The sequence below is a fragment of the Pipistrellus kuhlii genome, unplaced genomic scaffold, assembly GCF_014108245.1.
Source record: "Pipistrellus kuhlii isolate mPipKuh1 unplaced genomic scaffold, mPipKuh1.p scaffold_m20_p_2, whole genome shotgun sequence".
NCBI classification, from domain to species: Eukaryota; Metazoa; Chordata; class Mammalia; order Chiroptera; family Vespertilionidae; genus Pipistrellus; species Pipistrellus kuhlii.
In genome coordinates, this window is record NW_023425515.1 from 28,045,109 (window position 1) to 28,068,360 (window position 23,252).

General features: G+C 34.6%; 1 protein-coding gene across 14 annotated transcripts in view; it reads left to right on the forward strand.

Annotated features, from left to right (window-relative positions):
* ECT2 (epithelial cell transforming 2) overlaps positions 1–23,252 on the forward strand; it is a 56,709-nt gene that overhangs the window by 11,117 nt on the left and 22,340 nt on the right. For 12 of the 14 annotated variants that reach the window (XM_045583679.1, XM_045583686.1, XM_036446178.2 and 9 more), the window contains 10 exons: positions 1,754–1,884; positions 2,247–2,362; positions 2,461–2,523; positions 4,465–4,687; positions 7,092–7,228; positions 14,680–14,799; positions 15,726–15,794; positions 18,640–18,750; positions 19,336–19,432; positions 21,020–21,101. In XM_045583679.1, coding sequence (XP_045439635.1) covers positions 1,754–1,884; positions 2,247–2,362; positions 2,461–2,523; positions 4,465–4,687; positions 7,092–7,228; positions 14,680–14,799; positions 15,726–15,794; positions 18,640–18,750; positions 19,336–19,432; positions 21,020–21,101 — 1,149 coding nt within the window. The remainder of the gene's footprint in view (positions 1–1,753; positions 1,885–2,246; positions 2,363–2,460; positions 2,524–4,464; positions 4,688–7,091; positions 7,229–14,679; positions 14,800–15,725; positions 15,795–18,639; positions 18,751–19,335; positions 19,433–21,019; positions 21,102–23,252) is intronic. The other 2 variants (XM_045583684.1, XM_036446184.2) reach the window with 1 other exon arrangement.

A 23,252-nucleotide genomic window follows, 5' to 3' on the forward strand; every position in this document is an offset into this window, starting at 1 on the left:
AACTTCCCTCCCCTGAGGGTCTCGTTGCCCCCAACTGTCCTCTCCTGCCAACCTGGTCACCCCTAACTGCCCTCCCTTGCAGTCCCTCCCAAGTGCCCTCCGCTGCAGGCCATCTTGTGGCATATTGTGTCCACATGGGGTTGGCCATCTTGTGTGTTGGAGTGATGATCAATTTGCATATTATTTTTTTATTATATAGGAATTATATAAGATAGCTTAATGGATATTTACATCGTGTTTTTCCTTATTTTATGTTTTTCTGGGTACATTTTAAGTGGTAATTGTAATTCATAATCTTTTTAAGCTTTACAACCTTGTAATTCCTTGCTGTTGTGCTTCTTTATTACTTAATAGTTAATGAAATTAGAACCCCTAGCACACACAAAATTTCATGTACAGAGCAGGAATTTGAGTCTTGTAAAAATTACCCATGATCAAATTTTGTCAGAATTTAATTCAGGATGACATGAGGACACATAAAAATATATTTTTTAGCTTTTGTTATTAAAATGTTAAAGTTTTGTTAATATTTCAGGATCTGATGTAAAATATTTTCAATAAATGGATTTTGCTAAAACCTTGAGCATTAGATATTCATGTATCTAATTTGTTGAATTTAAGTTAAGCTGTTTTAGAAGGATATATATGTGTGTGTGTATATATATATATATATATTTTTTGTTGTTGTTGTTGTTCATTATTATGTAAGTTTTCTAAATTTATTTTTTAACAATAAATTCTTATTGTTCAAATTATAATTGTTTCTCCCCCATAGCTCCCTACCACTAGGTTCCCATCCCATCCTCTGCCCTTATCTTCCCCCCCCCCCCCAATTCATAGAGGTATGATTTTTGTCCTGTCTCTTCCCGTATCCCCCATACAGACACCCCTTTCCCCCTGAGAATTATCAATCCACTCCCATTTATGCCCTGATTCTGTTATATTCACCAGTTTTTTCTGTTCCTCAGATATTTAATTCACTTGACTTTTTTTTTTTTTTTTGTAAAATTTTTTAATAGTGTTTTTCATTTTTTTATTAAGGTATTATATTGGTTGCTTTTTCTGATTCACTTGTTGATAGATATATATTTGATGTTCATAATTTTTATCTTTACTTTTTTCTTCTTCCTCTTCTTACAGAATACCTTTCAGCATTTCGTATAATACTGGTTTGGTGGTGATGAACTCTTAGCTTTTTCTTATCTGTGAAGCTCTTTATCTGCCCTTCAATTCTGAATGAGAACTTTGCTGGGTAGAGTAATCTTGGTTGTAGGTTCTTGCTATTCATCATTTTAAATATTTCTTGCCACTCCCATCTGGCCTGCATAGTTTCTGTTGAGAAATCAGCTGATAATAGTATGCGTGCCCCTTGTAGGTAAACTAACTGTTTTTCTTGTAAGATTGTAAGATTCTCTCTTTGTCTTTTTCTGTTGTCATTTTAATTAAATGTGTCTTGGTGTGGTCCTCTTTGGATTCCTTTTGTTTGGGGTTCTGTGTGCTTCTTGGACTTAGAAGTCTATTTCTTTCACCAGGTGGGAGAAGTTTTTGGTCAGTATTTCTTCAAATAAGTTTTCAGTGTCTTGCTTTCTCTCTTCTTTTAGCACCCCCATAATTCTGTTGTTGGTATGCTTGAAGTTGTCTCAGAGACTTCTTACATTATCTTCAACTTTTTGGAATCTCTTCTTGCTTCTCCGGAGGAGTGTCCTTTGACTCTTTGTATTCCAAATCTTTGACTTGATTCTTTCTTTTTTAGGGATTTCTGTGCATCAGCTGATGACTTTAGAAATGAATTTAAAGTTCCTCCATTTCAGGATTGCATTTTAAGTTTCTTGGGATTTTCAGATGAAGAGAAAACCAATATGGAAGAAATGACTGAAATGCAAGGTAGAATTTGGCATAATTTAAAAGCTTTACATATATATTTTATTCCCCACTCCTGCCTAATGACTTTCTGGTGAATATACCTCTTAAAAATTTTTTGGGTTTGGCCCTCGCAGAGTGGTTCCATTGGTTGGAGCAACATTCTGCTTCAGTGTCATGGGTTAGGTTCCTGGTCAGGAAATATGCTGAAGTTGTGTATTCTGTCCCCAATTAGGGTGGGTATGGGAGATAACCAGTTGATGTTTTTCTCTTTCTCTCTTCCTCTTCTTCCTCTTTTTCTCCCTTCCTCTCTCTAAGAAAGAAAAAGGATTTGTGTTTGAAGGTAGTTTGCCTTATTTATATGTTTGTATGCATTTTTTCTTTAGGAGGTAGCTATTTAGAGGTTGGAGATGAAAGGTGCACTCACCTTATAGTTGAAGAGAGTACAGTAAAAGAACTTCCATTTGAACCTTCAAAGAAACTTTATGTTGTCAAGCAAGAGGCAAGTAATTAAAAAATGTGATTGGTTTTCTAAAACTATTACAATTGGCATTTCTGATAATGTGAATTCTTAATTAAAATGTTCTTTTTCTCACCTAGTGGTTCTGGGGAAGCATTCAAATGGATGCCCGGGCTGGAGAAACTATGTATTTATATGAAAAGGTATGTTTTCTAAAAAATGTATCTTAGTTATTTGTTCTTTGAATTTGATTTTATAAATATGGCACTTTCTATCCAAAAAAAGCATGGTATAATTAGCATACAAGTCATCTGTTATATCATGTTTAGGAGTTTGAGAACAATTGGAGTAGTTGTCTATATCTATTTAGGTAAAACCACTCATTGTAATGTATATTGTTGAAATCTTATGTCACTGGAGGCCCAGTGCACAAAATTCTTGCACTTCGGTGGGTGTTGTCTTCAGCCCAACCTGTGCCCTCTCACAGTCCAGGAGCCCTGAGTGGATGTCCGACTGACAGCTTAGGCGCGCATCCCCATCCTTAGTTAGATATCCTTAGCACTGCTGAAGAGGAGGGAGAGGCTCTTGCTACTGCCGCTACACTCATCAGCCATGAGCCTGCCTTCCCGCTGAGCAGCGCTCCGCCTGTGGGAGCTCACTGACCACCAGGGGGCAGCTCTTTGAGTGTCTGCCCCCTGGTGGTCAATGCGCATCATAACGTCTGGTTGTTCCACTGCTTGGTCAATTTGCATATTAGCCTTTATTATGTAGGATTCTGTACTAATAATTGGTGGTATTATTATGAACACTAATATCCCTATCTTTAGAAACTTAGAACTGTAAGGGAAAGATAGATATGCAAACAGTTATAGTACATGATTATATATGCCATAATTGAATAATGTATTTTAGCTAGCCTCATTCTGAGGGACTTGGGTAGGATTGAAAAGAGCAAAGAAGTGTTCAGCCAATTTACTAGGCTAACCTGGTAAGGACATTCAAGCTAGAACACAGGTGTGAGTGGTATGAAAGCTTGGAAGTATGTTAAAATAGCACGTATCGTAGTATGGCTTTAGAAAAAAAAATGTGAGAAAGAAGGCCAACAGATGAAGCTTACTAGGTAGGCAGAATTAAGAAGTTTTTTAACATATTGAAGAGGTTTAAATTTTATCCTATAAGTCAGCAACTTTTAACTTTTTTTACTTCATGGCACATATAAACTAATTACTAAAATTCTGCAATATATAAGAAAATATATTTTTTGCCAATCTGACAAAAAATAGTTATAATTTTCATTCATTCCCACTGGATGCTATTCTTATATTGACTGTAGTCATTTTTTTTAATTGGACAGTAAGGGAAATGAGGCCAGTGCCCCAGACTAAATAGATGGGTATTGTGTGTTTAAAAATTCTTGCAGCACACCAGTTGAAAATCACTCCTATAAATATTGGGAGACATTTAATATTAATTGGGAAGATGTTGTTAAAAACAGTGATTGTAGTAGTAGAATGTAGGCAAGGAAAATCCAGCCTCCATGCTGGATCTTGGTGAAGAGTGGTATCATTCACCAAAATGTGGCATAAAGCTATAGAAGAAGTTTTACAGGAAGATTTACTTTAGTTTGGGAGTTAATTTTGAATAGAATACTGAAGATGTGGTATGGGTTTAAACAGGTAAATACTATGTTGTGTTCTCTTCTCAATGTTAGGTTCTTAACATAAAGTTAAAATGCTTTAGATACTGAGAGAGAACTTTTAAAATCTTGTGTTGTTTGACAAATGTTGGAGAGCTCTATGTCCAGCACCGTGCTAAATGCTAGAGATACAGTGCACAAAATGTGAATAGCACCTGCTCTCCTGGAGTTTATGGTCTAATGGGGAATAGATAGTAAACAAGGTTACAGACTAATATTAATGATAGTGCTGTGAAGAAAAGGAATGAGGTGGTAGGGTTTAGACAATTACAGTGGTCCCTTGACTATTATGTTTTATGAAGCTTCTGAATTGCCTGACAGAGTATATAGTTGTAAAATTATTGTGCAAAATTCAGGTTTTGTCAGACTCAAATATATTTTTCTTTTGTTCCTGTCTCAGTAAAGAGCCATGGAAGTGAAATTGAGATTTTTCTGCTTTTGGTTGCAGGCTAATACACCTGAGCTCAAGAAATCAGTGTCACTGCTTTCTCTAAGTACTCCAAACAGCAATCGCAAAAGACGTCGTTTAAAAGAGACGCTTGCTCAGCTTTCAAGAGAGACAGACTTGTCACCTTTCCCTCCCCGTAAGCGCCCATCAGCTGAACATTCCCTTTCTATCGGGTCACTTCTAGATATCTCCAACACACCAGAGTCTAGCATTAACTATGGAGGTAATTCACATTTAAAATTTATCTTTAAAATTTATAGGAATGGAATATTGTTAAGCTATAGCTAAATCTTTGCTTATATTGAAAATGAAAGGCTCTGCCTTTAATTACTTTTGTTTTAATTGAGGAGAAAAGGCACATGAAAATGCTTCTATTTAATGATTGTTTACTATATGCTAAATGCTTTTGTATACTTTTTGTATTTATAAGATAGATTTCATTTATCTTATTTTATGGATGACTAGGCTGAGGTCAGAGAAATAACTCATTAAGGGTCACACAGAAAGTGATGGAACCATTCAAAGAGCATTCTTTAGCACTAGCTAAATAAAATTATATGTGTATTATGGGGAAAACGGGTACAATGAAGTCAGAGGAGGCTGAGTTTACTTTGTTCTCAACTGATATAGGAAAGCTACAATGAGTTCTCTGCTGATGATCAATTTTTATATTTTAGTCAGCTTACTATAATGTTGTGTCTTCTAGACTTGATAACAATCAAAACCTCCCCGTGATCTTGTGGCACTCTCCATTTATTAGTCCCTTTTTCTCTTTCCTTTCACATGAATACTCTTCAAATAATTACCTTAACACTATCTTATTTCCTGCTTTTCATGGTCTTTTCAACCCATTCCAGTTGAACGTCAGCCTCTCTACTGTGACATTGGATCTTGCTAGAGAGATGACAGTTTCTATGCAATCAATAGTATTCGATTCTGGACTCATTTTTTTTTTTTTTAAATCTTGGCTTATGTACATTTCTCATTCTCCTTTGCCCAACTTCACTCTCACTCTGGATGTTGAGTGTTATGCCTATGATGTTTCTTTTCTTTTTTGTTTTTCCTAAATGATCTCATTTAATTCCATGGCTTTAACAACACTTATATGCTGATGACCCCAAAATTTGTTGTCTTCCCTCTCCAACTGCCTACTTCATGCCTCCTTGTCTGCATCTTAAACATAACATTATAAAATTAGAACTTTGATTCTCTTTACCATTCTCAACACTATTACTTTGCCGTATTTTGTCAACTTTTTCTGTAGAAAAGATCTCTCTGAGACAACTGCAGTGGTCTCTTTATATCCATTTTTGCCTTTCTACATTAGCATTTAACAGTGGTCTCTAAAATTATATAAATTAGATCAGCAGACGCCTATCTTTCTAATTGCTAAATTAGATTATGCCACTTTGCTTAAAGTCATTGAGTGGCTTTGTATTACTATAACTCAAGTTCCTATGTAATCCTTCCTTATCTACCTCAAACCTCATGTGATATCATGCTTTCCAGTGATACTCTTTAAGCTTCAGTCACACTATCTTTGTTGTTCTTTGAATATTTCTACTACATCCATAGCTGAGGAACATTCTACTTTCTATTAGGAGATTCTGTATATACTGTTGAAATATTCTAATCATGATAGTAAGAAAATGTATTTTAAGCTTTTATAAAGTTTATTTTAATTTTTCTTGAAATACATATAAAATATATGAATGCATCCTCCCTGCACTTTGGGTTAGACTAGATGTTTTATATTAAGATACTTTGAACTAACGATGAATTTGCAGTTGATGTTGGGTATTTTTTGAGGGAGACTTTTTACATATATATGAAGAGTGTAATCATAACCTTTTCCTCCTTTTTTAACTTAAATGTTTCTATATGTTGCTTTTTATTTTATTATGTAAGCTTTTTATTTTGAAATAATTTCAAAAATATTGCAAATATACTATAAACATTCCTATATATTTTCTACACAATATTTTGCTATATTTGCTTTAACATTCACTGATTCATTCATTCATTCATTCTCTCTTTCTGTCTGTCTCCACACATATTTTTAATGTTTGAGAGCATATTGCAGATATGTTGTGCCTTTATGTCTAACACTGAAATTTATATTTCTTAAAATATAGGGAGATTTTTTTGTATTTTGTAATTATAGGAAATTAACCTTAATGCTATGATCTATCCCACAGACCTTCAAATTTTATCAGTTGTTCCATTAATATCTTTTTAGCAAAAGAGATCTTTTTTTGTTGTTGTTTTCTGGTCTAGGATCTATTCCAGGATCACAGATTATGTTGTATCTCTTTAGTATCTTCTAATCTGGTAGAATTCCTCAGTCTTTGTTTTTAATGACCTTGGCATTTTTTAGAGTACAGGCCATCTATTTAGTAAAAAGTCTGTCAATTCGGAGTCATTGATATTTTTGACAATTTTTTTCCTCTGGCCTCATCTTATGAGGAAATTTTACCGTAATGAAAATCTATTTGGTGGTGTATTTATAAGAGTTAGTATGCATTTATAAGAATTAGTATGCTTACCTTTTTCTGTTAAACCTAGGTAATGTTTAATACTTATATCTGGCCTGTATTTTTAATCTTTCCTCCTTTTTTACCTCTTAGACACACCTAAATCTTGTACTAAGTCTTCTAAAAATTCCACTCCAGTTCCTTCAAAGCAGTCAGCCAGGTGGCAAGTTGCAAAAGAACTCTATCAGACTGAAAGTAATTATGTAAATATATTGGCCACAATTATTCAGGTAAGAGTTTGGTTGCAAAATGATTTCTGTTCCAGTGTTTCTATATTTAAAAAATCTAAGAGATGTTATTTCTTATAAGAAAATTACATAGGCATAGAATTTGAACATAGATATTAAAAATGAAAATGTGTGACAAAAACTGCTCTTAGGGAAATGCCATAACTGTAATAGTAATTTTTATTCATGCAGAAATAGCACCTTATTTTAGAGTGACTTTAAAGAGAGAAGGATCCCGATTAGATGATCATAGAGGGACCAAGTTTAATTCAGAACTTTGCAGGTTCCTTGTCAAGATACTGTCTTTATATTTATATTTGGAAGTTGGAGATAACATTTTCTGAAAGTGTGTATTTAGAGTCATTGCTTTATTAGGGGTGTCGAACTCAATCAGAGAAGGGGCCAAAGTCTAAAATCCAGCCTAAATCGAGGGCCGAATGGTTTACTGAACAGTCATAAACTGTCATTGTGATGGAAACGCAGCGGAGTGCAGTGATGACAGCGCGGTGCGGGCCACATTGCAAGGCCTGGCGGGACGGATTTGGCCCGAGGGCCTTGTGTTTGACACATGTGCTTTAGGTAGTGCTGTATATATGTGGAAAAAAGCCATAGCAACAAAGTGTAACAATATGAATGTCAGTACTTTAAAGAAAAAAATCCTTTCATATGTTAAATTATCTTAAACTTCACAATGGTTAGACATAAATAAATGTTAACTCCTTGCTTACCACTATTAAAATGTACTCTGAAGTTATTTCTGTAGAAAAAACAATTCTAATGAATCATTGTAATATGAGATTGAAGAAAGTATTAAGGAATAAACAAATTCAAGATTCTGGAAGACATAATAATAGGACTTTTTTTTGGAATCTGTAGAAAGAAGGAATAAATTTGTTTTAGGTAATGACAGAGATAGTTTGTCAGAAAAATGAAGTTAATACTATCAAATTTATCTTTGAATAGAAAAATGATAGTGATAAGAAATGGAAATTTCTTGGTGTAGTAGTGGAGAGATTATCCTTCATAGTTAATTTGTTTAGTAGTAGTCATGGTTTCATGAGGCCTCAGCTGTATTAAACTTTACTTGTTTTAAGTAATCTTTTCTCTTCCTCAAGGGAAATAACATCCTAGATGACTTTCTGGTTTAAGTTTTTATAGTTAGCCAAAATGTAGTTGAGTATCCTTTTGGCATACACTTTCCATGTACTGTGGTAGTATTTATTAACTAGAAATGTAAATTCTTTCAAGTCATGGTAAATGCACTGGAGTTTCAGAATTCTAATTTGCATATCAATTACATTTTCCAGAACTCCTGTTTAAAAGTCCTTGACATTATTAAACTGCATACAAAATTTCATACCACTATGCTTAGTATAAACTCACCTAATCTTTTAAAAAAAATATATATTTTATTGAGTTTTTTACAGAGAGGAAGGGAGAGGGATAGAGAATTTAGAAACATCGATGAGAGAGAAACATCTATCAGCTGTCTCCTGTACAACCCCCACCGGGGATGTGCCCGCAGCCAAGGCACATGCCCTTGACTGGAATTGAACCTGGGACCCTTCAATCTCAGGCCAACGTTTTATCCACTGAGCCAGACCAGTCAGGGCTCACCTAATCTTTTATTTAAAAGATTATGGTCTAGCCCTGGCCTATGTGGCTCAGTTGGATGAACTTTGCCCAAAGCTACAAAAGATCAGAAGTTTGATTCCAGGTCAGGGCACATTCCAGGGTTGCATGCTCAGTTCCCAGTAGGGGGCATGTAGGGGGCAGCCGATCAGTGTTTCTCAGATCAATGCTTCTCTCTCTTTCCTTTTCTCTTTCTAAAATCAATAAAAACATATTAAAAATATTAAGATCTAAATTCATGATAGTGTTTTCTTGAAGTTTTATTTTAGGACTGATGTATTCTTTTTTGTTTTTTGATATTGAATTTGGAGTAAATTTTAACATAGCCTCCAAATTAAGTAAATATCTAGAATATATAATATATAGAATAAGATAACTATTCCAGAATATTATAAAAATTAATAATAAAATTATAAGTTAATATTGTGTCAAGAGTTAAAGAGCATTTTTATTTTATTTTATTATTTATTTTTATTTTTTGGCAACTCTGTGACTTTATTTGGTTATGTGAAAGGTGGAGAGCTGGGTAGGCAGTGGGCAGTGCTCACGATGAAGTGATCAGGAGCAAGGGGTGGAGGGAGGAGGGTCACTGGCAAAGTGATAGTGTCATGCTCAGCAACCAGAGGAACAAAAACTTTTTTTCTTTCTACTTCCTGTGGAGACTTCAGTACTAGCCTGGTTCTAGGACTTAAATCCTCACAAGATCACAGTGTGATCTTTCTTCTTAATGATAGACATGATTGCTTTCATTGCTAAGATGCTTTGGTAAGAACACAGAGTAGACTATCAAATGGCATGGCATATAGATTTCTAGTGATGTATTTCCTCTTCCCAGTGTCTACAGAATTTTCCTCACTTGATTTTGCAGTACAACCCAGTGGTGTCAGTCTCATTTGTGGTTGCACCCTTTGAATACTCCCAGGCCTCCAGCTGCTGAGCTGTAATCACCTCTGCTTATGCCTCCACCTGATAAATCAATTTTTGGTTGATTACAATTAATTTTTCTTATATAGTAAAGATGTTTGTTTCTTCTCTTCTTCACACCCTAAGAGGCACAGGGTGTCATTTGGTTACTTAATATTAGAGATCAGTGTAGGTCAGTGGTTCTCAACCATGGAAGACTGTACCACCTCCTCTTCGGTCTAAGAGCATTTTTATTTTAAAGGAGTTAGACTGAAAGGGGAGGAGATAGAATATACATTCCAAAATGTAATATCAAACGGGAGGTTCTATACATCATGGTGTGTGGGGGGGTTATTTACGATAATTTGGAGATTTGTGAGGTTTGTTTTATTCCTCTTCCAGCTTAGGAAAGTGTTGGTTGGAATTTTTGATAGGTTGAACATTGAAAAAAATATAAGAAAAAAATTGAGTTGAATTTTAAAGTATGAGCCTGATTGGGACATGCAAAGAATATCAGTGGGCAGTATATTTGAGATTTTGCAAATAATACAGATGATTGAAGATGTATATTCAAGGTATTGAGAATAGTCTAGGGCAGTAGTCAGCAAACCACAGCTTGCGAGCCACATGTGGCTCTTTGGCCCCTTGAGTGTGGCTCTTCCACAAAATACCACGATTGGGTGCACGCATACAGAGCAATTGAAACTTCGTGGCCCATGCGCAGAGAAGTTGGTTTTTGGCCTGGGCGAGTCTGTTTTGAAGAAGTGGCATTAGAACACTTCAAGAGGCCAAAAAGCCACATGTGGCTCGCGAGCCGTGGTTTCGGACCGCTGGTCTAGGAGGATTAGAGTTTAAGGTAGTATGAAGGGAACAAGGGTGGGGATAGGGTTTGGATACAGTGACAATTGAGATAAAATGCCTGTGCCATAACTAGGAAGGCCTTTCTATAGTGTGCCTTGTTATCTGGAAGCTGTAGAATGGGAAGATACATTTGACAAGCATTTTAGAAAGATAACAGTTCAGTTTGAAGGAGACATTAAAGAGGACAATTTGTGGAGTCAAGGAGACCACTGTGGAGGTTATTTCAGTAATCTTGGTTAGATTTTGAGGACCTGGCTTCTTAGAATATTATAGTATCAGTTAAAATGAAATAAGGATAAATTGAAGAAATATTGGAAAGGTAGAATCAGTCGTTTTTTGCCTCTCTTATTTAATATGGGGATTAAAGCAAACCCAGAAAGGTTTTAGAATGGTTTAACATATCTTAAGACTATTGAGATTTTTTAATGAAACTTGATGTATTTTGGTTGTTTGAATATTTTTGTTAAGGATTTTAAATTAAATGTTAAAGGAATATTTATAAGTAATTACAAATATGTTTGAAACCGTTATTGTGTTTCTTTTCCTTTTTCAGAGATAATCATCATCTCGATTTTTGTGCTTGTTTCCCTTAGTTCTATCACATGTTTAGAAAAAACAAGTTATAACTATATTTATATATTTTAAGTGATTTGTCTTTTCACCTGAGAGTAATGCTTTTGAAACACATCTGTGTTGTTGCATGTAGCTGTAATTCATTTTTCTGTATAAATAAGTCAGTTTATTTAACTTCTTTTTAATGGACATTAGTGTTAAGTTTTAGTGTTCTGCTTTTTTTTGTTTTTGTCTTTTACTAGTAGTCTATTGTGAATATTTTTACTCATGTCTTCTTGAGAACGTACTCTGGGTAAAAACTTGGAATTTCTGACTCATACACACATTTTTAACTTTATTGGAAGTTGATAGTAGGTTGGAAACTAGTTCTGTGCCTACAGGTTTTTATAGGTAAAGCTTTAACTTTCATCAGTTTAGGCAAATGTCCTTGGCAAAAGTTGGTTTTAGTGTTCAACTTTCTACATTCACTTTGATTTTGGCCCCTGAAGGTATTTCACTGTCTTGTCTGCTTATTGGTATATTTAGAAAGAAGTTTTTCTCCAGTATTTTCAGGTGTTTTCAGAAAGTAGGGTTCACCATACTTAGAATTGGAAATCCTCAATAGAAGAGAGTGAACTGTTGTAAAATTGTAGTTCTTAAAAATAGTAACAATTTGTAATCTTATGTCATTTCATAGTATTTATAATATATATATATTTACATTTCTTAAAAAAAAAAAACTTCCATAAATCTCCATGTCTTCTTTGACCAGCATCCTTAGTTTTCAGCATCATTTACATATTTTATTAGTATACTAAGTCATTTAACATTGTTGATAGGTTCTGGCACTTGAAGTGAAATGACATCGAAACGTTGTATAATAAAACCAGTTTGACCGTAGGCTAATTGATATAAGAATTAAGTTCCTATGGCATCTAACAACTTTATAATGAAAGGATGTTTATTCAAGGTCCTGCTGTATATATATTTATACTTAAGTACTTCAATATTTTATTGTACACGATATTTTTTAAATTTTGAATTCCTTTGTACATTACTGGTATATAGAAATACGATCAATGTGTCTGCGTCCTCTAAGTAAATGTGCATGCTGACCTAATATCCTGTGACTTGGCTATATTCACATATTAGTTCTAGGAATTGTTTATCCTTTATTTTTATATATATATATATTTTTTTATATATTTACTAGAGACCCAGTGTGCTATTGAAATCACAGGAGGAGGTGCCCCGCCTCCTGCTGCTGCGAGGAGACTCCCTGCCTGCTGCTGATTGGTCATTACAGCGTGATGACATGATGACCACGAGCATATTAGCTCATTATTATGTAGGATAGATTTTTAAAAATTGATTTCAGAGCGGAAGGGGGAGAGATATAAGCATCAGTGATGACAGAGAATCATTGATTGGCTGCCTCCTGCATGCCCCACCCTAGAGATCAAGCCTGCAACCCAGGCATGTGCTCTGACCCAGAATCAAACCTTGATTTCCTGGTTCATAGGTCGACACTCAACCAATGAGTTATGCTGGCCGGGCTCTTTTATTTTTTATTCTCTTTAGATTGATACAAGCAAGCAACAACAGAAATACAAACAGGTCTTTTGTTTCAAATCTTGTCTCTTCCCCTACACCAAGGTTCTGTGCTACCATTTAAAAACATTTAGTACTTAATAGTAAGTATAATATGTCTAGAAATAACTGATTGCTTATTGCTTTTTTCCTTACTAACTTGAATAAAAATAGATATTACTCATGTATCATTCTAACAGTTTTAATGATTTGTAGAACCATGTGGTAAAGTTTTTTTTAAATTTTTAAATTTTTTTAAATTAAGGTATTACATACGTGTCCTTATCCCTCCATTACCACCACCACCACCATCACCACCCCCCCCACCACCACCACCACCACACACACCCCACTCCCTTTCATGCCCTCACCTGCCTGGTGTCTCTGTCCATTGGTTATACTTATTTGCATGCACCTCCTCTCCCCTACCTTCCCTCTGAGGTTTGAGCATCTGATTGATGCTTCCCTGTCTCTGGATCTGTTTTTGTTCATCAGTTTATGTTGTTCATTATAATCTGCAAATGAGTGAGATCATGTGATATTTATCTTTCTCTGACTGACTTATTTTACTTCCAGCTCCATTCATGCTGTTGCAAATGGTAGGAATTCCTTCCTTTTTACAGCAGCATAGTATTCCATTGTGTAGATGTACCAGTTTTCTAATCTACTCATCTGCTGATGAGCACTTAGGCTGTTTCCAAATCTTAGCTATTTGTAAATTAGGAAATTGTGCTGCTATGAACATAGGGGTGCATATATCCTTTCTGATTGGTGTTTTTAGTTTCTTGGGTTACATTTCTAGAAGTGAGATCACTGGGTCAAATGGGAGTTTCATTTTTAGTTTTTTAAGGAAATTCCATACTGTTCTCCACAGTGGCTGCACTAGTCTGCATTCCCAACAACAGTGTATGAGAGTTCCTTTTCTCCACATCCTTGCGATAAAAGTTTTATTAGATGCTAACATAACATTTTATTACAAGAGCATATATACACATATACACAGATCCTATATAATAAAAGGATAATATGCAAATTGTCCCCTCAACCGGGAGTTGTACCAGGGGGCGGGGCTGGCCAGATCTCACTAGTGCACAAATTTGTGCATTAGGCCTCTAGTCTGTATATATAATAGCCTAAGCAACCAAAGGACTGATTGACTGGTTACTATGATGTGCCCTGACCACCAGGGGTCAGATGCTCAATGCAGGAGCTGCTTCCTGGTGATCAGTGCACTCCCACAGTGGGAGCACCCCTCAGGACCTACTGGTGCCTGATGCCGGGCTCATGGCTGGCAGGTGCACCTGTGGCTTAAGCCTGTCCCATGGACACTCCCCTTGCGTGGCCCTTCCCCATCTGGACGGGGGTCAGGAGGGCATCCAGACTGACTGGGCAGCAGCCGGCTTTCGCTAGAGGAGCGAGGCTGCAATGACAAGTGGAGGCTGTACAGTCATGGGTGTGCTGGTATCGCCCAAGGATGGGTGCGTGGAGACTGCTGCAGAGTGGCAGCAAGCCTACTGAGCGGCGGTGGCAGGCACAGTGGGGCCAGGATGAGCAGGAGCAGTATGGTGTCTGGCCTGTGCCCGGGCGCCGGCTCCTCCCCGCCTGCTGTTGCTTCGTGCACTACTTGCTGTGCTGGATCGATGAGTTGGTGGGTAAGGCCGGGCTGCGGCGGTGTGGAGGTCCACTGATCCCCATAGGCCAGGCTGAGGGACCCCACTGGTGCACAAATCCGTATAAATAAATAGGATAAAGTAGAATAGAAAATGTTAGAAAAAAGCCTCAAATTTAGAGAAGTATTTTTATATCTTTTTTCTTTTTCATCAACTTTTCATCTCCCCTTTATCACTTTGTGTTAGTTTCACTCCTTCTCCCCTCCCCACATTCTACTGAAACTACTATTTTTTTTTACCTTTTAGTTATTTCAGGTACCTTTGGAAGAAGAAGGACAACGTGGTGGGCCTATCCTTGCCCCAGAAGAGATTAAGACTATTTTTGGTAGTATCCCAGATATTTTTGATGTGCACACCAAGATAAAGGTAAATTTTTATATGTTAGGCTTGTAAAAATTCTTTTTTTATATATATGTTTATTATGATTTTTCAGGTACTTCTGATGAATTAAATAAATTTTGTATCTAAAAATTTTCACTTATTCCTTCGGATTTGTTCTTTGATGCAATGCATTGTTAATGTTTGTTGTTTGTTGTATTTTTTAAAAATTTGAATTAATCCTGAAAATAAGGAATTAAGGCCTCATAAACTCTTCGATAGAGAAATGTAGTTGCTAGTGTTATTTTTCTACTGTTCCTCTGCTCTATGTTTATATTTTGCTTCAGTTTGTTTGAAAAACTGTGAAACTGGAAGGGACTTAGAGTTTATTTCATTCAATTCTCTATAGTTAGATAAATGTTAAATCATATAAGACAATCCTATTTTCTTTTTAATGATTTTTTATTTTAAATGAAGGATCCATGATTTCCAGGTACCAATCAACCATAGTAAAGTAAGTTTGGGGAGGACTAGCTGAGCTCTAAAAGTCGTTTAGGTTTATTTCTTCTTATATTTTCTGTGTGGTTCTTTATTGAATTTATCAGTTTTCTCAAAATTACCTATATTAATGTTTATCCCATCTTGCAGGAAAAAGATTAAGCTGAATTATAAATGTTTCAAGAAAATATGTTAACTTTTGATATTACTGTACATTATAAATAAAAATATAAAAGATCTATAAGTTAATAAAATGCAATTTATCAAATACTTCTATTATATATTTTATCAAAATCCTTGGATATTTCAGTTATTGGGAACTGAAATATCCAAGGGAACATACTGTGTAAAGTACCTTCAAAATGACTATCTTTTTTTTCAAAATGACTATCTTGAAAATGTTAAAAGATAATTTAAGAGATTGTCAAGTGCAATTTTAAATGTCTTAATTTGTATTATTATTATTATTTTTTTAGGATGATCTTGAAGACCTTATTGCTAATTGGGATGAAAGCAAAAGCATTGGTGACATCTTTCTTAAATATGTAAGTATTATATTTCTTTTTTTTCTTCTAATTTTCAGATTAAATATCACAAAGGATTGGCAGGAAATGAGTTACCTGCTTAAATGTGAGAGCTTTTAAAACTTTGACATCATTGTGTTTGTTAAATATAAAACGTAATACTTTCAATAGCTCAAGGTCATAATTAGGAACACTAGTACTGTGCTATAATTAGTTTATTATATATCAGGTTATTTGCCCTTCACAAATGGCCATAGATTAATGATTTGTCTGAAATTTTCTTGAACTGAATTTTCATTTTTATTTTTCCTTAGTTGATATTACTTGCTGTCATTTTGTCTGCTCTGCATAATACTTTTTTATGGGAGAAAAGCAACATAACTTAAGTTTTTTAAAATAAAGTAAATTCATTTTGAATGAGAGGATATGAATAGGATTTATACATTTCTTTTTAGTGTTTTTGAATATAATTGTAAGTTTCAGTGCCTTGGGTTCTGGCACATTTACTTTTATTTTCTGAAGCCTTTTAACTTCCATTTTAACATATAATCGCTCAGATTTTTTTTGTGTGTGTGCTTGCTTGAGAATTCCAAATATGCAAATTATTCTACATGCCTTTTGATACCTTTTAGTCTCCTCAATTAACCAAGGCATTTTTTCTTTCCTTGTTTGCATTTTTGGCTAATATAGTTAATCTTTTAATAGATCCTTCAATAAATAATAGCATGTTCTTAGGTTCTGCATAGATCAATTCTAATTATTAATAGTTTATTCTGAACTTGCAGACTTTTTTTGATTATATAAGTTTCTGATCTACAACATAATTTAGCATCTGTATACACTTACAGAGTGATGACCAAAAGTCTAGTTATTATCTATCACCATGAAATTGACCCCTCCCCCTCTTTTACTCACACCTGAACTCCCTTCCACTTTGATAACTACTGATTTGTTTCCTGAATGTATGATTTTGTTTTTTTTGTTCATTTCTCTCTTTTTTTTAAAAAAGATTACACATTTGAGTGAAATCATATGTTGTCTTTATCATTCTGACTTATTTCACTTAGCGTTGTACCCTCAGGTTTCATCTTTGTTATTATAAATGGTAAGATTTCATTTTTTTAAATATATTTTATTGATTTTTCACAGAGAGGAAGAGAGAGGGATAGAGAGTTAGAAACATCGATGAGAGAGAATCATCGATCAGCTGCCTCTTGCACACCCCCTACTGGGGATGTGCCCACAACCAAGGTACATGCCCTTGACCGGAATCGAACCCGGGACCTTTTAGTCTGCAGGCCGACGCTCTATCCACTGAGCCAAACCCGGTCCCGGCAAGATTTCATTTTTAATGGCTGAATAATATTCCACTATATATAGAGGGTGTCTCACACTTTAACAGCTAATAGCTGAATTTTGAAAATGAAATGTATTTTAATAAACACTGTCTTTATAATTATTCAAAGTGTGTGTATACATTTTTTTGGGGAATACACACACACACACACATATCTTCTTTATCTATTCATCCATTGATAGACACAGATTGTTTCTACATCTTCATTATTGTAAATAATGCAGCAGTGGACATAGGGGCATGTATATCTTTTTGAATTAGTGTTTTCAAATTCTTTGGATAAATACCCACAAGTGGAATTGCTGAATCATATGGTAGTTCTAGTCTTAATTTTTGAGAAATCTTCATACTGGTTTTTATAGTGGCTGTACCATTTAATTCCACAGATAGTGTAGCAGGCGTCTACAAACTACGGCCCGCGGGCCACATGCGGCCCACAGAGGAGTCTGATCCGGCCCGCCAGGTTTTTTGGGCAGTGAGCGAAGCCGAGGTGTTACAGTAGGAATTAGTAGTTCATATAGTCCGGCCCTCCAGCTCTCTGAGGGACCGTGATCTGGCCCCCACTTTAAAAAGTTTGAGGACCCCTGGCGTATGGAGTTCTCTTTTCTTCACATCCTTTCCAACACTTGTTATTTCTTATCTTTTTGATAATAATTATTCTAACAGGTGTGAGGTGATCTCTCATTGTAGCTTTGGCTTGCACCTTCATAATATTCAATATTTAGTAATGTTAAACATCTTTCCATGTGCCTGTTGGCCTTTGAATGTTTTCTTTGGGAAAATGTGTATTCAGATCCTCCTGTGGCCCCTTCTCCCTTTTTTTAATCAGGTTCTTTTTATGTTGAGTTATATGTCTTTTTATGCGTTTTGGATATTAATCCCTTATTGGATATATTATTGTCAAATATCTTCCATTCAGTATGTTGCCTTTTCATTTTGATGATGTTTTCCTTTACTGTGCAGAAGCCTTTTAGTTTGATATAGTCCCATTTGTTTATTTTTCTTTTGTTTTCCTTGCCTGTGGAGTCAAATCCTCAAAAACATTCCTAAGACCCCTGTCAAGGAGTTTAACCTCCTATGTTTTCTTAGGAATTTTATAGTTGCAGATCTTTTTTGAATTAATTTTTGTGTATAAGAAAGTGGTCTAGTTTCATTCTTTTGCCATGTTACTGTCACGTTTTCCCAGAGACTCCTTTCTCCATTTTTTTTTTTCCCTCCTTTGTCGTGAATAAATTTATAGGTTTTAAACTTGTTATGTTTATATCAGTACAACAAGTTTTAACATACTTTTGTTTTTTTATGGTGTTTACTTTTCAGGCAGGCGTACCAATTGATGCATTTTATTTAGCAGTTAACTCACTTATAAATTTTTATATTTAACATGAGAAGAAACTTATACACTTTTGCGCTCTGTCAGATTGTGACTTGATCATTCGACTTCAAGTTTTATTGTCTAAGGATGAAAGGTATTACAAATCAATGTGTGTGTTTTTTCTTTCTTCTTTCTAGGCAAAAGATTTAGTAAAAACCTACCCTCCTTTTGTTAACTTCTTTGAAATGAGCAAGGAAACAATTATTAAATGTGAAAAACAGAAACCAAGATTTCATGCTTTTCTGAAGGTAATGTACAGTCTTTCAAATAAAAATCTGAAAATAATTTCTGAAGGAATTCATTAAAATTATGCTTTTAGTAAAAATAAATTAATGTAAGAGGCAGCTAAGTAAATGAGAATGTTGTTTATGCTGTTTTTTTTTGTTTTTTTTTTAAAGTTATACATGTTTCAGTTCTCAAATACCTAAACTATTTCTAGGGGAATTCTGTATTGCCTTTAATGATTCTTCCCCCTCCCCTCTCCCGTGCAGTCCCCTCCCCACCTCCGTGCCCCTCACCCCCGCCTTACCACTGCCTTATTCTGTTTATCTAATCAACACAATATTTTAAAGTTTTTTTTTTTTTTTTAGATTAATTTAAGAAGGATTATATAGTAGTGTGTAGAGTAATTCACTTTCTGGTTAAGATGTTAATTAACCCTTGGCTGGCCAGGAGTTCATTTCAACCACAGTAATCTACCAGAGAACATTGCCACACCAGCTTTCTTGTTAGCTGTCAGGGCACTAATGATGAGGTGTAATTGATAAATGTAGTGTGTCTAATGTTTGCAAAAACCATTTTTAAAAATTGTTGAATAAAATAATTCTTTTCAGATCAATCAAGCTAAACCAGAATGTGGACGGCAAAGCCTTGTTGAACTTCTCATCCGACCAGTACAGAGGTTACCTAGTGTTGCGTTACTTTTAAATGGTACTTGTCTGATCATTTTTTAGACCATTCGGGTGTTTTTATAGAATTGTTTTGTTCTAAAAAATTTGAAACTCTTTTTGTTTTCAAATTTTCTTACATTTTTAACATTAAAGTTTGTATCTTTTACATAGAAAATATCTTTATGGATAATTTTAATCACTACTGCTACAAAAATTTAGTCTGGCCTAGAATGTTTTATTTATTCTGATATTAATTATATTGACTAGTATTGAACTTTTTATCTTTCCACTAAAAGTCTCCTTAAATTTCTTGGTGTGTCATTAATGCAAAGTCCGTTTACATTCATGTAAACACACCATTCACCCACAGAAATCCCAAGGCAAGAGATGATTCCTATGTCTCTATTTGGTCCTTTTTTGAGTCTTAGTAAAATTTGATATATTTGGTCTTATGTCCAATTTTTTCTTAGATTGCGCAGAACACTTGAAATACTCATTTATTTTTGGAAAGTAAACTATGGATATCAATGAAGGGAGTTTTATAGCGAAGAGTTAATTTTTTTGAATAAATTTTGCTTGCAGTAAAAGATAAGCTTATGGCTATGCCTTTACATTTAGCTTATTCTTAAGTAGTGAATATTTTTAGGATAGTGTCAATTTTTACATTATTTTTAAAATTTATGTATGAAAATTACGTTACTAATAGGAATAAGTCTGTAAAAAAGCATTTTGATTCTCAAACCTTAAGTACAGTAGTATGTGTAGCTGGCAAGGAAGCTGATTTTTTTTACTATTTAATCTATTTTTTTCTTTAAATATTCTAGTTAACATGAATTATAATAGTAACTAGAAAAAATGATAATTTTTGTTTTATCTAATGTAGTTTAGAATTACTAACATATAAAATTATTTTCTAGCCTTTGAAGGCTGTCATATTTTATAGATTATAAAGAGAATATATGTGCAATCAAAGCAGTGTAATTTTTTTTTTGCTTATCTTCATTAATACTTAATAGAAATCCATTAAATGGTGTCATGACTAAAATGAACTTGATTTTAAAAAAATAAGTAAATAAAATGAACATGATTTCTAAGATTTTCTTCTATCAATCCATTTTAAAGATAAAGTGGGTGTAGTACTAGGGAATCATTAGGTGAATACAGCATATGGAACATTATGAGCAACCTGGGTATGAACAATCAAGGCTTAGGCATCTCATGAACTCTAAGTTGAACAAAACCTGCTCTAAGGACATCAAAGGCTCTCTGTGATGGACTCATGGACTCCAGTGTGAAATACAGCTATATAATGAGGACCAAGTGTTTTCATTCATGGAGGGAGTTTAAGGAATCTAGCAGTTCTCAAACTTTACTAGAAGGAAATTGAGATAGCTGTGAAATAATGGGTCACATATTATTCTGAAAGTTTAGTAGATAAGAAAAAAATGTGGGAATCTTAACAAATGTGTAGGAAGAGAGCTCTTAAGGTAAAGGTTGGATATTATCTTTAAATAATTATTAGTCTATGTCTGTTAAGATGGATGGTGTTTTTTTTTTTTAAATTAAATCTTAGATGGAAAACCATTGAATTTTTGTTAATCATGGAATAAACATTTTATCATTACAGATCTTAAGAAACATACAGCTGAAGAAAATCCTGACAAAGACACTCTAGAAAAAGCTATTGGATCACTGAAGGAAGTAATGACGTAAGTGCATTATTTCAATGTTTTAATTGTTCCTTGGATTTAGAATAGAATTGATTGATAGAACAATCATAAATGGAGAGAAAAATAACAAATATTGGTTGTTATTTTTCTAATACTGTAGTTACACATTAAAATGATGAGAAAGTATTATAAGAATACATTGATTAATCAAAAACATTTCTTAGGGTATTAAACTAATATGTACAGAGCGTAACAGTGGTTTACAAATTTGAAAATGTTATAATTTACTAATAGTCATTTTCTCTAATCATAGCTTGTTCTTTGTGTTCATATTCATATAAATTGCCCAAATGTAACTTGGGAATTTGACCATGGTGAAATAAAAAAGATTTATAATATTTTTTTCACTTTACATTTGGCTTTTGGCTTCTTACCTTGAATTTTAAGGAATTAAATTATTGGGGTTGGTTGAAGATGTATGAAAAGTGTAAACTCAGTGAAATTGCCTTGGGGCCTTGATTGTTAAACTTGTAGACATAGTTCTGATCAGAAATGATCTTTCCTGACTATTATGATCAGAACTTAAAACTGTGTTGGTATTGCTTTGACTCATGGAGGGTGAGGGCACTTCAACTCTTTAGACTTTACATATCAACATATTTAATAGATTTAATTAAAATATTTCTGAGATTTCATGAGGTGTTTCAATCTGAAATCCTATATAATAAAGAGCTAATAGGCAAATGGTCATCATGCCCTCACACCCTCATACCCTTGTGCCAGGTCTAGGGGACCTGAGGCTCTACCATGGGACCTGAGACCTTACTCCCTGCCCCTCGGGGCTTGATGGGGGACCTGAGGCTGTCTTCCCCCCACCCCCCTCCTGGCACTTGTCGGGGGAGGGGGCAGACCTGAGGCTGTGCCCTTTGCCCTGCAGGGATTGACGGGGATGGGGCTGGCTGGGTCTAAGTCTCGTGAGATTTCGAGGTATGTGTGGGTGGGTGGCAATTGCTCAGTCTCGTGGCACGCCCGAGAATCTTACTGGAGGGACATTTTCAATTTTCATACACATTTGACTAATTTTCTTTCATCTATGACACTTGTATTATAGAGAAAGGGCAAACGACAATATTAAAATAGTTCCTCTAATTCCCTTTTAATGTGCATGAATTTTGTGCACTGGGCCACTAGCAGTTTCTTAAAACACTTGAAAATACCCTGGCCAGTGTTGCTCAGTTGGTTGGTTGTCATCCCATGCATTGAGAGGTTACTGTTTCAATTCCCAGACAAGGCACTTGCCTGGGTTATGGGCTTGATCCTTAGTAGGGGTCATGCAGGAGCCAGCTGATGTTTCTCTCTGTCTCTCTACAAAAAATAAAAGTAACAATAAGAAAAAAACATATTAAAAAAAAAAACAAACTTGCAAAGGCATGCTTAGCAAGGAACTTTACTAGCTGTAAGAGTGAGAGCTCAGCAGTAAAATGCTTAAATTAAAGAGTTTCTGTTGCTATGGATAGTTTTAGGCATGCTTTTTTTTTTTTTTTTTTCTTACATTCATATTTTATATGTTTATCAGCCAGGATAATAGTTTTTTAAACACTTCATGGTTTAACAAATTCTGTCATTACTTACCTTGATTCTTTCAGCCACTCTTTGAAGTAGGCAGTCAGTGTTAACGTATTTTCCCAAAAGAGAAAAGCTGAGAGGTTGTTACTTGGCCTATTTGCCTGTTTAGTGATGATAGCATATGCTATTTAGTATTTACATATAATGTATTTTGGTAAACAAAGATTATAAAGTAACCTAACTAGGGAGTAGACTTGTCATTTGACCTGTTGCCTCCTTTGGAGAAATGTAAAGTAGGCTGCTTTAGGAATAATGAGCCAAATTGATGACTGGTGATTAAGATTTCTTTTTTAACATTTTATTTAAGCTTCCTCAGAATTTACAGATCTTTCTAATATATCACTACCCTAAATTGCTTGCTCATAGGTTTTCAATAGATATTGAACTAAAGAAGCTGCAGTTTTAATGTTGAGTTGTGATACTGATTTGTAAACCTCACAGAATTTAACCACACTTGAATTCTTAGGATTCTTGAATATTTAGCATAGGGATTAAGAGCTTACTAATATTGTGGTTGATTGAAACAACTATAATCTGTAAGATAAAGGAAATAATAAGAGAGCA